The sequence below is a fragment of the Zingiber officinale genome, chromosome 8A, assembly GCF_018446385.1.
Source record: "Zingiber officinale cultivar Zhangliang chromosome 8A, Zo_v1.1, whole genome shotgun sequence".
Lineage (NCBI taxonomy): Eukaryota > Viridiplantae > Streptophyta > Magnoliopsida > Zingiberales > Zingiberaceae > Zingiber > Zingiber officinale.
Genome location: NC_056000.1, coordinates 21,671,584 through 21,686,653, shown reverse-complemented (window position 1 = coordinate 21,686,653; position 15,070 = coordinate 21,671,584). Strand labels below are relative to the sequence as shown.

Here is a 15,070-nt window from a genome sequence, read left to right as displayed (position 1 = left end):
TTACAACGTCATATTGGGTCGACCGACACTCAATGAATTCTGAGCAGTCGTCTCCACATTCTGTCAGAAGATCAAGTTCCCGGTGGAGAACTAAGTCGGGGAAGTAAGGGGCGACCAGCTAGCTGCCCATCGATGCTACGTCGAAATGATAAAGACGGAGGCGCATGCCACTCGAAAAGACAGCGGCTAGAAGTGAATACAATCCTTGAAGAGCCTCCCACCCTTGTCTATGAAGAAAAGGAAGAAATCCAAGTGCATCCCAGCCGATCGGAGGCCACGACTTTCATCATTGCCGACCTAAGTGCAGAAAAGAAGGCGGAGCTGGTTGCCTATCTAAAGCAAAACCATGATGTGTTCGCATGGGCAATACACGAGCTCTCGGGTATCTCGCCGACCATCGCACAGCATGAGTTGCACGTTTGACCGGACGTCAGGCCGGTGAAGCAAAAGAAAAAAGACTTCAGCTCGGAACAGAATCAGATCATCCAAGCGAAAGTGGAAAAGCTGCTGGAGGCCGACCATATACGCGAAGTACAATTCCCGAGTTGGCTATCTAACGTGGTGTTGGTCTCCAAACCGGACAATAAATGGCGAATCTGCATTGACTTTAGAGACCTGAATAAGGTCTGCCTAAAGGACTACTACCCGCTGCCGCACATTGATCAAATGGTGGACTCCACGGCTGACTACGAACTGATTTGCATGCTAGGCGCATACCAGGGCTACCACCAAGTTCCACTCACCAAGGAGGATCAAGAGAAGATCAGCTTTATCACGGCTGACGGAATCTTCTGCCACAATGTGATGCCGTTCGGACTGAAGAATGACAGAGTCACCTATCAACAGTTGATGAATAAGGTGTTTCGGAGGCAGATCAGTCAAAACATGAAGGTATATGTCGATGACATTTTGATAAAATTCCTCTAAGCCACTTATATCTGTGCAAATATAGAGGAGACTTGTCGAACGCTGAGGAGGTACAGAATCAAACTCAATCCAAGAAAGTGCCTATTTGGAGCGAGGAGCGGACGCTTCCTTGGTTATATTATGACCAAGCGAGGGATCGAAGCAAATCCAAGCAAAATAAAGGCGTTCCAAGACATGCCCCTCCACGCAACGGCTGACCGGGCGGATCATCGCCTTGTCAAGGTTCATATCTAAATCGCTCGATTGAAGTCATCCTTTCTTCAAGGTTTTACGCCGAGCTACGAAGTTTCAATGGGGCGCCAAGTGCGACAAGGTGCTGGAGGAGCTAAAGAGTTATTTAACTTCCTTACCTGTACTGGCCAAGCCCATCGCTGGCGAGCCGCTCTGGATGTACTTGTCATCTACAGAGCGGGTAGTTGGCTCAGCGTTGGTACGACAGAATGACGCTAAACAATAACCGGTCTACTTTTTAAGTCATATATTGAAAGATGCTGAATGTCACTACACTTGTCTCGAGAAACTAGCATACGGGCTGGTCCTCGTCGCTCGGAGGTTACGCTCATATTTTTTGTCACATCCTATAATTATATTGACTAACAGCACTCTAAGAAGGGTTCACCTCAACTCCGAAGCATCTAGACGGTTAATTAAGTGGACCACGGAGCTAAGCGAATTTGACATACAGTACCAGCCCAAATCAGTGATCAAGGCACAAGCCTTGGCTGATTTTGTAATGGAGGTACAGAACACCGAGCCAGAGGTAACTTGGAGGATCTATGTGGACGGATCGTCCACCTAACAGGGTAGCGACGTGGGTATACTTCTGATATCACCACGTAAAGATCGAATGCAGTTGTCCATTTGGCTAGACTATCGAACCACGAATAACGAGGCCGAGTATGAAGCACTGATCGTCAGGCTGCAAGCAGCTCAGCACGTGAGAGCCACCCGAGTCCTTATCCACTCAGACTCCAACTAACAACATAGCAATTTGAAATAAACAATGTCCGGCTAAGGCTATATGTTGAGGCTTTTGAAAAATTGAAGGTCGGATTTCAAGAAATAATTATCCAAAAAATCCCCCGAGCGAAGAATCAATATGCGAACGAGCTGGCAAAATTAGCAAGTTCCTTAACCCCTGTAGTGCTAGATAAGTCGATCGAGCAAGTAATATTGGTAGCTCACATTGAGAGGCCAACTGAAAGGGAGACTTCAAGAGATTGGCGGACTCCTTTGATTGAGTTTCTCCGACTAGGCATCGTGTCCGCCGACCGAGAGAAGGCTTGGTTAATAAAAAAAGAAAGTCGGACGGTTTACACTAGTCGGAGACCACCTGTACAAAAAAAGCCTTCTCAAGACCATAGTTAAAGTGCATCGAGTTGGAGGATATTCAATACATACTGTAAGAGGTTCACCAAGGTTCTTGTGGCAGCCATATGGGCGGTCGTTCATTGGCAAGAAAGATCATTGGCGGGTTATTTCTGGCCTACCCTGCAAGCCGATGCCGCTCGGATAGTGGCAAATTGCTTGTCTTGCCAAAAATATCAGAACATACCACATAGACCTACAGAAGAGCTGAAGACATTTGTTGTCTCATGCTCGTTCGACCAGTAAGGCATGGACATTGTCAGACCCTTCCCCATAGCGACCGGACAGAGGAAATTCCTTCTTGTGGTAGTAGACTACTTCTCCAAATGGGTAAAGGCCAAGCCGCTCGCCAAGATAACCGAACAGATGGTTATCAAGTGCTTGTGACAGAACATTATATGTCGGTTCGGCGTCCCTCGCAAACTCGTCTCCGACAATGTAAGGCAATTTCAAGGGCAGAAACTTAGAGAGTGGTGCGTAGGTTATGGCATTACACAGGTCTTCACTTCGATAGCTTACCCCCAAAGTAATGGCCAGGTAGAAGTCACCAAGGAAATCCTCGGAGGACTCCGGACTCGGCTCGACCACGGAGATGGGTAGATGAACTACCGAGCGTGTTGTGGGCCTACCGCACCACGCCCAGGGAAGCCACCGACATAACTCAGTTCCACTTAGTATACGGAGAGGAAGCGGTGGTGCCGATCGAGAAAGGTATTGAGTCCGATCGGATGTAACTTTATAACGAGGAAAACCCCGAACGGGGTCTCATGGAGCTAGACTTGATAGACGAGATCAAAGACAAAGCAGCTGTGCGACTGATGGCATATCGGCAAAGGATGAAGCAAAACTACAACAGGAGGGTGATTCCCAAATCTTTACAGGTCGGCGACTTAATCTGGAAAAGAGAAAATTGGTCGGCGACATCACCAAGTTGAAGGCCCCATGGGAAGGACCGTATAAAGTAATCCAAAAGCTCAATTCGGGATCCTATTATCTACAAGACGAAAATGAAAGAAACCTGGAGCGGCCTTGGAGTGTGAATCATATGCAGCCCTACCAGGCTGGGTAGTAAGTTGGAGATTAAATTCGTGTAAATTGTAAAAACATTTGTTCTATGAATGCAAGAAAATTTAAACGAAAATTCGCAAAGTGTCGAAGATTCACAAGCCGTTCGACCGTGTTATAAGCGAATAAAGCCCTCGCGCTAAAGTGTCAAAGACTCACGTGTCATTCGGTCGTCTTATAAGTGAGCATAACCCTCACACTAAAGTGTCAAAGACTCACGTGTCGTTCGACCTTGTTAGAAGCGAGCAAAACTCTCGCGCTAAAGTGTCAAAAACTCACGTGTCATTCGACCTTGTTATAAGCGAGCAAAGTCCTCGTGCTAAAGTGTCAAAGACTCACGTGTCGTTCGACCGTGTTATAAGCGAGTAAAACCCTCACGCTAAAGTGTCCAAAATTCATATGTCGTTCGGTCATATTATAAGCAAGCAAAGCCCTTGTGCTAAAGTGTCAAAGACTCACGTGTCGTTCGATCGTGTTATAAGCGAGCAAAGTCCTCTCGCTAAAGTGTTAAAGACTCGTGTGTTATAAGCGAGCAACGTCTTCGCGCTAAAGTGTCAAAGACTCACATGTCATTCAACCGTGTTATAAGCGAGCAAAGCCCTCGCGCTAAATGTGTCAAAGATTCTCAACCCGTTTGGGCGAGTTATAAGTGAGCTGAGTCCCTCGACCCGTTCGGACGAGTTATAAGTGAGCTAAGCCTTCATGCTAAGTGTCAAATACTCTTGTGTTGTTTGGCCATATTATAAGCGAGCGAAGTACTCACGCCTAAGCGTCAAAGACTCTCGACCCATTCGAGCGAGTTATAAGTGAGCTAAGTCCTCACACTAAGTGTCAAAGACTCTCAACTCATTCGGGCGAGTTATAAGTGAGCTAAGACCACACGCCAAGTGCCAAAGACTCTCGACCTGTTCAGGCGAGTTATAAGTAAGCTAAGTCCTCAAACCAAGTGTCAAAGACTCTCGACCCGTTCGGGAGAGTTATAAGTGAGCTAAGTCATCACGCTAAGTGCCAAAGACTCACGTGGTCGTTCGGTCGTGTTATAAGCAAGCGAAGCCCTCGCGCCTAAGCGTCAAAGACTCTCGACCCGTTCGGGCGAGTTATGAGTGAGCTAAGACCTTACGCTAATTGTAAAGACTCTCAACCCGTTCGGACGAGTTGTAAGTGAGCTAAGCCCTCACACTAAGTGTCAGAGACTCGCACGTTGTTCGACTTTAATATAAGCAAGCAAGGTACCCGGACTACGTGCCCAGGACGCAAGGACCATTCGGCCGAGCTCAAGTCTCGTTTAGCATATTATACTAACAAATATAAAAATCCAAGTTAAATACACGAAGGATAAGCTGAAAGACTGCAAAGCACAACAACACCAAACTTAAAAATGTCGAATGGGCGCACTATAGAAATTTTTACAAAGTAACTGGGATGGGTACAAGAGACCGCTGAGAAACTTAAAGGAGAAACTACGCGAGGTAGTTCAACACGTCAACCGAGAGTGAGTCGAGGATCTTCTCCCTTTTTATAATTTTGCTCGACAGATCAGAGGAGAGGTAGTCGTCGTCCTTCAATTGTTGGAGGGTCCCATCGATACCATAGTTAAAAAGGCGAAAAGTCTGGTCGGTGAACATTTCATTAAATTCAGGGGAGCGAAGTTATTTCACCCTAAAAGAGTCCTGCCGATCGAGTTCCTCCCCTTTGAACTTGTTAAATATAGCCTGGGACGCCTCCAACTCAGCCTTCAACGCAGCCAGCTCGACAGCTTGCTTGTCTATTGTTCGTTTTTGCTCCCCGAGTTGGAGCTCACTTGCCGCCTGCTTCGTCGTTTGGCTAACCTACTCAACCGCAAGTGTCACTTCGGCCTCTTCGAGTTTTTTGGCCAAGACACGAGCCTCCTTGTTTTTGGTCTCCAGATCTTCGATGGCTCGGAGTTTCCTGGCATTGGCGGAATTTATCTTCGACTCGAAGACCTGAGCCTGCTTGGTCAGTCGGTCGAGCTAAAGCGCCTTATCATGATTTTTGTTCTTTTCAACTGTAAGCGCCCGCTCGGACCCCATCAGTTGCTCGGAGCTCGTGTCCAAGTCTTTTTTCAGTTGGGCAACCTTGGCGGTTAGCTGCTCAACCCGACCCCATGTGTTCTACTGGCCGACTAGCATTCGAAGTTGTTAGTTCTCGTGTTCGAGGAAGGCTAGCCGCTGGCACATGGCTAGACTTTCACCCAATACTGTGAGCCAAATAAAATTTATTAACGCCGACCGAGAAAACTAAAGAAAAGACTTCACTAAACTTACCCTAGTTGATTTTTGGGTGAATCCGTCAGCAAGCTCCCATGGCTGGATTGTCGCCGCTCGGGTCCTAGCGTCCGCTCATACCTACACCAAAGACCTTGGATGGTAATTTGATGCTGGGGCGCATCGTCTGATTGGTTTCACTCGTCAGTCGACAGACGGAGGATAGCCTTTATGTGTCTGCTGCCGCTTGGAGTTGAGGGCGCTGAAATAGTCGGGCCCTTGGATTTGGACTTTGGGGAGGAGCGAATAATGGACAGGGGCGCTTCTACGTCAGTCGGTGGAGGTGGAAGATAGGCGACCGGCGGTGCAATTGTCGTCCCGAACGGCAATGCGGACCGCGAAGGGGTCCGGTTGGATGAAGGGAGAGTCGACAGCACAGCCTCCCTCTCAGGAATCGCAGAGGTAGAGGATTCCCCCCGCTCGGAAGGAGGTCAAGAGGTCATCGCTGGGGCACGGGCCTACAAAGCCAAAGTCACCGAGCAAGAAGAGGATTCCGCTCGATGCCGCTTGCGGCGTTGGATCAACGGCTCGCTCGACGTGGCCGATTCGGAAGGAATAGTGACTAGCACCATGGAGGGTTGTTCAGCCGGTAGCGCGCCAGTAGTAGCTGTTGCTTCACTTACCGCCACCTAACTTCCCCAGCCTCACCGGTCGACTCGTCAAAGTGTTCGACCGGCAACAGGCCGCGACTCTATAGCTCGGCCACTCCTTTGGCGTTAATGTCTACATCGGAGAGCCTACACTTGCCGCTCAGCAACGCACAGTTCATGATTCGATCTGCAAAAAAGAAAGAGAAATCAGTTAGATTCAAAGACAACGAGAAGAAAAAGGGCATACCTAAAGGGACGAGCAGCCGTGTTCGGATAGGGCTCAGCTCGAACACATACAAGACTCCTTCTAAGAGCGGCCCGTGTATTTGGTATTTTTGACTGGCCAGACTCGCAGCTGTTTCGAGGTAGGTCGGCGCGCTTCTGTACCTCCTGAGCGGGGGAGGTTTTGACAATTCGATATGTCAGATCGTCGAAAAGTAGAAATAGTGCTCCTTCCAATGTTTATTAGAGGAGAGCATTTTGTCAAAATGCACAGCCCCACTCGGGCTTGGAAGAGGAATGTACCTGGCTCAGAAAGGTTCGGGTAGTAGAAATAATGAAAAACACGAGGCACAAGAGGAATCCCGTACAGACGGAATAGTACCACAACCCTACAGAGCAATCTGAAGGAATTGGGTACTAATTGATGCATGGGGATGTAAAAATATCTACAGACCTTCGAGAAGAAAGGAAAAATGGGAAAGCCGAGGCCGGCAAAAAATTAGTCCTTAAAGAATGGAATAAAGCCGTCAGGAGGCAGATGGGGGCGAGCGTAAGCGGAAGGGACGACGATTTGGTAATCAGCGAGGAAACAGTAAGTTAATTTCATCTGATCAACCTCATCGCCATTAAATTTGGACTCGATAGACGTATACCACAGCCCGAGGACAGCCAGGGGTGGGGAAGGGAAGACGACCATGGAACAGAGTACGGAAATTGAAGGAATGTTACGGGTGAGAAGAAGATCGCCGACGACAAACAGAGAAAAGAGAGCAGAGAGATAACGGAGACGAAGACAAAGAATGCAGTGGGGAAAAGGAAAAAAGCGAAGGGTTTAAAAACCCTACGGGCGATCGACCCGGACTGTCCGATCGAGGGTTTTGGAAAACAAGGATTCATCGTGACTGTTGAATTCGAAAAGGCAATCGTCGCATTAAAATCAAACAATCGTATGTCACATCACGCATGCAGCGGCATGCAAAGGCGACACGTGGCATTCGATTACAGGTGGCATTAATGAGAAAGCAAAAAGCATGATTACAAGATGTGGCTAAACATGTTTTGCATTAATGAGGGGGAATTTTAATGACTTTCGAGAAATTATGGTGACGTCAATAGCGATTAAAAGGTACTACATGGGTTGAGCGATTAGATCAGAGACCAGAAGGCAGGCAAAAAAAATGGCTAAGTGTCGGCCATGATATCACCGAGTGGCAATTGAGCAAAGAAGATCACAGTTGAGCGACGGCTATAAACTCTTGAAGCGACAAAGAAGATCACAATTGAGCAGCGGTTATAAACCCTCGAGCATTAAAGATCACAATCGAACGGCGACTATACACCCTAGCATTGAAGATTACAGCAAAGCAGCGGCTATAAACTCTTAAAGCAGCAAAGATCACAATCGAACGGCGACTATAATCCCTTGAGCAAAAAAAAATTATTGTCGAGCGGCGACTATAAACCCTTAAGCAAAGAAGATCACAGCCGAGCGATGACTATAAACTCTAGAGCAGTAAACATCATCGCTGAATGGCGGCTTTAAACCCTAGCACACCCGGTCGGGGAGAAAGAATGCTAGGCCGCACTAATTGTCCAGTCAGTTGAACTTCAACTAGACTTGAGGGGAAGGCTTGTGATGTAGTGATAAAGAAGGGTCCCACTAAAGATAGGTCAAAACAAGGAAGATTGGCTGACATGAAAGTCAAAGTCAAGGAAGGAGACAAAACCGGTCGAGCGGGCCAGTTATGCCTGAGCGGATAAGCAATGCCAAACGGCCAACGGTCGGCCTACAGCGGGGCACACCCGTATATCTCTTCGTACTCTTTTAGAGGTTTGTGCCACTGACAACAGAGCATGTTCCGCAGGCAAATCGTACGGTAAAAGTTTTCAGACTGTTACATCAGAGATATGCATGCTCGCTTAAGGAAAGATGTCAAGGACACTTTTTGACTTGTCTTTTCATAAGACACTTGGGAAAACATGCACACGCTTTGAGATGCGTGTGCAGGCACTACAGTGGCACTATAAAAAGGAGTTCCCATCTACAGGGAGAGGTATGCGCAACTTTGTCATTTTACATGCTCTTTTGCTATAGTATTCTTGCTATTCTCTAAATCGCCAGAGACTGACTTGAGCATCAGAGAGTCAAAGCCGGAATCCTTCTCGGCCCGGCACTGACGCCTTTCTATTGTAGGATCATGTGGAGTCTTCATCGCGTCAAACTTCCAGCTACATCCCCATCTTTCCGTCTTCTCCGCTTTCGGACAAGAACAGTGTTCTTTTGATATTTTTCCAAGAAATTACTTATCAGTATTGTTGTAAATGAGTTATCAGATTGAATTTTTCCAATGATTACACAGACCAGTTTCTGTCAAGGAACTTCTCTCAGTACTTTAATTTAAAGCAAATAAAGTCTCGCCTAGAGTTTCCCTCAGCATGATGGGTCAAAAGAGTACGAAATAACCATGCAGATATTACTTAAAATGGTTCTAGTTCCAAGAAACATTTTCATATTAACAGGCTAATTCAAGATTTCACAACATTCCCTAGTACTTATAGTGAAGATCTTTACTGGTGTGAATTATCCATTTTAAGTAACAAGGAGTACAGAGGAACAAGACCTAATCATGAGTATCTTTGAACCAGGATACTAAAAGAGCAAATCTGAATAATGTTTAAACCTTAATGTCAAAATCAAAGACAAACATGAAAATTTTGAATTGTATAAAAAATAGACATAAATAGAACTATGATTATATGGAAGAACAATCAATTTCGTGGCTAAGTCAGGAAGTACATCAATTTAATTTGCATGTGTTTTATAGTGGAAACACTAGGTGGAGACACAACAGCTAGATTTTGGTCCATACTCTTAAAAGGATTGGCCAAATACAAACTGTCTGCAATCATACTTTACGATTTAGTTAGCAAAATAATTATAGCTTACAGGATAGTTTCTGGCAAAGAATAGCATGTTTTCCACAGATATGAAACCGCCACCCCTGCATAAAGTAAAAAATGACAAAAACAAAAGATAGTTTCTGAACCATACAAATAAATGGAATTGATTGTACCTCATCAGAAATCCCTTTAGTGGACAAAGTGTTAATACCTAAAATCTGTGGATGGATCTTTCCCTTGCCATCCCATATCCTTCCATTGTTCAGATATTAAACCAAGGAGTTCAACACCAGGATAAGCAGCACCCCATATGGCCTTCAAGGCTTCCTAGAAATACTTCACTGACTGAGCATACTATCAAGAAATTCTACCAAAGCATCAATATCACAATTAGTTGCAAATCCTAGATTAAGACTAAAGCACAAGCTTACACAAGTAAACAATTATAACCTTAGTTCTTGTTTCCAAATAACTACAATAAATCTGCAAAAAGAAATCTGTGAAAAAAAACATTGATGTATGTTCAAAGTAGCAGATCTTATATTTTCAAACTTTCAAGATCATTAAGAATAGCTTCACTTACTTATTGGGCATTGTCAATAGGAAAAAGCAGTAGGGCAACACCAAATTCCAATTGGGAGATGAAAAAAAAAATTGCACGCTAAATACTTCTATGTTAAATACCTGATGCTCTTTCTTTGAACTATCATAAACAATGGCAATCCGTCTTTGTAGCCTATGCAAGCATTGTTCCTGCACATGTGTGAATAATCATAAGATCATGACTTTCATTCATCTTTAGAAAACACAAACTTATAATATTCAGATATGCTATTGATGTAATATGCCTGGTAGAATAAAGAGAGGAAACCCACAGCGTGGTGTAGAAGAGGATGAAAGTTCAGTAGAAAATTAGCATCACTCAGTGCTATCAAGTATCAAGCATAGACAATCTAGTAGAGAATGTGGAAAGCATAGACAACTCAATTTCAAAATGAAAGAATACATGACCTAAACCCCAAATATTAGCAAGGAAAGGCTTATCATTGCCAGGGCACATTTGTTATGTATACCAAAATAATCATAACTTTCTTCTAGCTTCTACTCCAGGAGCACAACCATCAAGGCATTTTACTGAGAGATGTTGCATGAAAGAACTAATAAGATAATGACTGACATAAATAAGAGAATACCTGAGAAGAAGTAAGATCAAATATTAGATGAGCCTCACTTTTTATTCCTTGGGCACAAACACATGAAATGCCTTTTCCAATCCATACAGTTGATCCTGTGAAAGGTTCCACAGACAATAAGCTACTTTATCAGAAAGAAAACTTAAGAAAGAAGAGAGACCAAACCTTGTGCATATTTAGCCAATTATAGAGGTCAAAGTGTATAGTATCATTACATGCTATGTTGAGGTTTCAATGCTACGATGGACAGAGCAATTTACTATGCTGATGGTTAGCATGCTTTGACACACATCAAAGTGCACCAGGATAATTTTAGATGAGCTCTATTCCTTTAATCCCCTTCTACGTAGTTAACTTATAAAAATAAGGATAACAATTAAAAATAAAATCAAATTAATTTTTTGTACAATACCATGTAAAACATTTGACATATTGTGGCATGCAATGAAGTTTGCCAAGATCAATTTAAATTAATTTTACTCCTTTAATCTCCTTCCACTTAGCTCTTTTATTTTTAAAAGTAAGAATATAGCAATCAGAGAGTCAATTCAACTAACGTGACAAAATAGTTTTACTTTTCTAACCTCTTTATTCCTTAAAAAAGCATACTAATTATAGTCAATTGAAAAAAAAAATAACAATTTACCAAATACCTTGATTAATAATATTAGTTGAACTCATCTCAACACCCTTCAATGTTTGTGTTAACAAAGTCTAAAATTTTGAGCGGAGTTTCAATTTTTGACAGAAACAATATAGTTTCAGTACTTATTTGATTGAATAATTAATCCTGACATAACTAATTTTCCTTAATATACATATTTTTTAATTTTTTTATTATAATTTATTGTTTAGTTAATAATTAGTATATTGTTAATATATATTTGTTCTTTTGTTTATCTTTGTTGATTAATTTAATTATCCCAGTTTTTATCATTACAGATATTTCTAAATTTTAATTTTAGCTTTAGTTATATTTCTTTCATTTAATAATTTATACTTACAATTTATTCAATTTATGGAGTAAAATGTTGGAACAAATGAGAGCTTCTCTAAACTTAGCATGTCTTACTTTTTAAATTCTGCAAAATTAGAGTATTTTCAAATTTGAAAAATAAGGCTGGCAAACTCTCATTGTTGAGAATCTAATTTTCTTTGAAATGGATTGATACTTGTATTAATGTATGTAATTGTGTTTAACATTTATTTATGAGCCTTTAATAGTATTAGATATCACTTTTTAATATACTTTTTTTTATACAAAACTAAATATAAACTTGTTGGACATAGTGAAATAATTTAAATTTTACCATTTAGTTTTGTTTCTTCCATGTAAGTTATAATTGACACCATCAATGCAATATCTCCGAAACAGAAGATAGAAAGAATCTTCCACATACCAGGTGGCGGATGATAACCGTGCCCTCGACCAGCCGTCTGAGATATTCTCCTCACCGCCACAAAGGAGCCACCTTTCCCATCCATCTCGCCTATCGGACACCTCCACTAGCGCACGCTGCTCCGTAGCCAAAACAAATCCATCATCATTCCCCTATCACCCCCTTCTCTCGAAAGCCACAATACAGCATCGACCTATGGTTACTTCGACACCATAAACCCGAACAAAATCGAAACGAACTACAAACCTCTTCGAACTCCAAGGAGACGACAGAAATTTCAAATTTCTTCACAGCTCGATCACCATAAAGGAAGAGAAGGGCGTCGGAAGCTCTTCCCTTACCCCTCCCTCACCCTTCCATATATAGATCTGTGTTCTCTTCGGCCATCGAATTCCTGTTCCCCTCTCTCCTCTCTCACTCTCTCTCTCTCTCTCTCTCGCTTATGGCGCCTTTTGTCGAAATCCCGACTCGGACTCCCTCCTCCGCACGCCAGTTTAGACCTACTTTTTCCTTATCGAGGACTTGGCCAATTTAACCAAATCCAACCGTTTCATGCAAACTTCCCCAAGGGCCCCTCGTATTTCATTTATTCTCAGCTCACGTGTTATATTTTATATTTTATCGGAAATTACTGAACTCAGTCGTTTAAGTTTCACATTACGCCAATCGCATATAGGGTTGAGCATTCGGTCAAAATCGAACCAATCGAATTGAATAGATCGAAAATTGAATAAATTGATTTTTTTTTTAACCAACCGAACCGATCGAATTCTCTATAAAAACCAAACCGACCAAATCGATAAAAGATCGGTTAATTCGGTTTTTGACCGAATAAACCGATTAAATCGAATTTTAAAATTTTATTTGATTTTAATTTAAAAAAAGAGATTTTATTTTATTTATTATATTTTTAAATAAAAATAAATTAATAAATATTTTTATTCGGTTTAATCGGTTTAACCGAATTACAAAATTTAAAATCGAAACTGAACCGAATTCACCGAAAATCGAACCGAAATTTAAAAAAAAACCGAATTAACCGAATTGAATTCCTAAATTCTGTCAGTTCGATTCGATTAATTCAATTTTACCGAACTTTTGCTCACTTTTAACTGTAAGTACAACATATACCTAATTTGAATAAAGACAACTTTTACATTAATATTGCCGCGAGAATGCTCTCATGTGATATGACTAAGTTGGTATGTTCCACATTATTTAAATTAAATTATTGATCCGCTCACAAAAACTACAACGTAGACAGTAGACTGAAATCAATATATGACAACATGTATGACTATGATTTTCTTTAAAAGTCTTTAGTTTATATTATTTTATTAAAAAATAATTGTCCATTAAGATTTTATATTAAGATTGCACTTTTCTTATGATTACCTTCCTTTAGTAATTAAAAATAATATATTTTTTCTTTGTATTTAAAAATAGTGCACACAGTTTCCGTAAGAATTAGTTTAACTGAAACAGAAGAGCAGCTGTTTATAGGGGTGAGCATTCGGTTAAAACCGAACCGATCGAATCGAATAGACCGAAAATCGAATAAACTGAATTTCTTTTCAACCAACCAAATTGATCAAATTTCCCTATGAAACCGAACCGAGCGAACCTATAAGATATCGGTTAATTCGGTTTTCGACCGAATTGACTGAATTAATCGAATTTTAAAATCCTATTCGGTTTTACCTTTAAAAAAAAATTTTATTTAATTAATTATATTTTAAAATAAAAATTAATTCAAATAATATTCTTATTCGGTTTAACCGAATTATAAAATTCAAAACTGAAACCGAACCGAATTTAAAAAAAAATATGAAAACCAAATTTCTAAATTCGATTAGTTCGGTTAAGTTAATTCAGTTTTTCTGAATTTTTACTCACCCTAATCGCATAGACAACTTTAAAAATATCCAAATTATATACTCAATACCATTTTTGTTCCCTTTCCTTATTCGCTTTTGTTCACTGAATTGACGGTTATAATGTAGCCATTAATTAAAAATCCTTTTTAAAATATTTAAAAAGTCCTCTATGATAAAAAAAAATTACTGCCCCAAGGTGATATATTAATTTTATATTTGAAGATATAGATATAAAAAAAAATTAAATGAGCACATATGACTTTATTCTCTATCATTCCGAGTTTTATATGAATAAGACTTTGTAATCAATTGTTACAATGTAATAATAGATTCGATAAAATTATGTGATCATTGTGAATAAAGTATACAATACAAATAGAGTGAAAAAGGCAACATAGAGAGAAGGAGAGAAAGAGGTAGCTGCAAAAGGAGACTATTGAATTGTATTGCAAAAAACTTTAGTTTACAAAGAAAAATGAAATATAAATAGATAATAAAGTAATAACAAAAGACTAATCTATCCTTATATAATAATTTATCGTATACAACATCCTCCTTCAAACTCACGATGCACTAACAAAAAATATTAAGAGTTTGTTAACCATAAATTGAAACCATGCAATGAAATGCACCTTAGTGAGTAAGTCTATAATTTGCATGGAAGATGAGACAAATGGCAAAGTAATGGTATCATTCTAATAGTGATGACGAGTGAAATGGCAATCAATCTCTATATTGGTGTGCTCATGAAAGACAGAATTACGAGTAATTTGAATGGCACTGAAGTTGTCACAATACATAAGGGTAGGGTTTAAGATAAAAAAAACACTCATATAAGCAAGTATCCAACGTAACCAAACAATTTCAGTAGTAGTAGAGGTCATAACATGATATTCTACTTCGGTAGAAAAACGAAAGACAACATCTTATTTTTCACTCTTTCAAGAGATAAGGAAATCTCCCAAGAAAATATAAAATCTTATGGTAGATTTACGATATGTAGAATCACCACCATAATCTGCATCTGAATAGGTGTGCATCTCTAAGGTAGAATTGAAATGATAAAGAAGACCATGAAACTGGGTACCTAAAAAATAGGCGAGATCCTCTGGTCCCGTCTGCCCTGGTATGTTCCTGGACCAGGGGCACTAATAGGTGGAATTCAATGGTCCCCACCTATTTAGTAGGTGGGGGCCATTGAATCCACCTATCATTGCAGTGGACCAGGGGCCCTGGTCCGCT

The 15,070-nt window shown here is 41.0% G+C and overlaps 1 protein-coding gene across 2 annotated transcripts in view; it reads right to left on the bottom strand.

Moving 5' to 3' along the window:
• LOC122007937 (ELMO domain-containing protein A-like) overlaps window positions 1–12,447 on the bottom strand; it is a 28,008-nt gene extending 15,561 nt beyond the window's left edge. Inside the window, exons 1-6 of one of the 2 annotated variants that reach the window (XM_042563475.1) lie at window positions 12,198–12,447; window positions 11,952–12,067; window positions 10,552–10,646; window positions 10,043–10,111; window positions 9,570–9,685; window positions 9,405–9,459 (exon numbers count right to left, since the gene is read on the bottom strand). In XM_042563475.1, the coding sequence (XP_042419409.1) occupies window positions 9,405–9,459; window positions 9,570–9,685; window positions 10,043–10,111; window positions 10,552–10,646; window positions 11,952–12,036 (420 nt within the window). In that variant the 5' untranslated portion in view covers window positions 12,037–12,067; window positions 12,198–12,447. Of the gene's footprint in view, window positions 1–9,404; window positions 9,460–9,569; window positions 9,686–10,042; window positions 10,112–10,551; window positions 10,647–11,951 lie in introns of both variants that reach the window. The other variant, XM_042563476.1, reaches the window with a different exon arrangement.
• Between the last annotated feature and the right edge of the window lie 2,623 nt (window positions 12,448–15,070).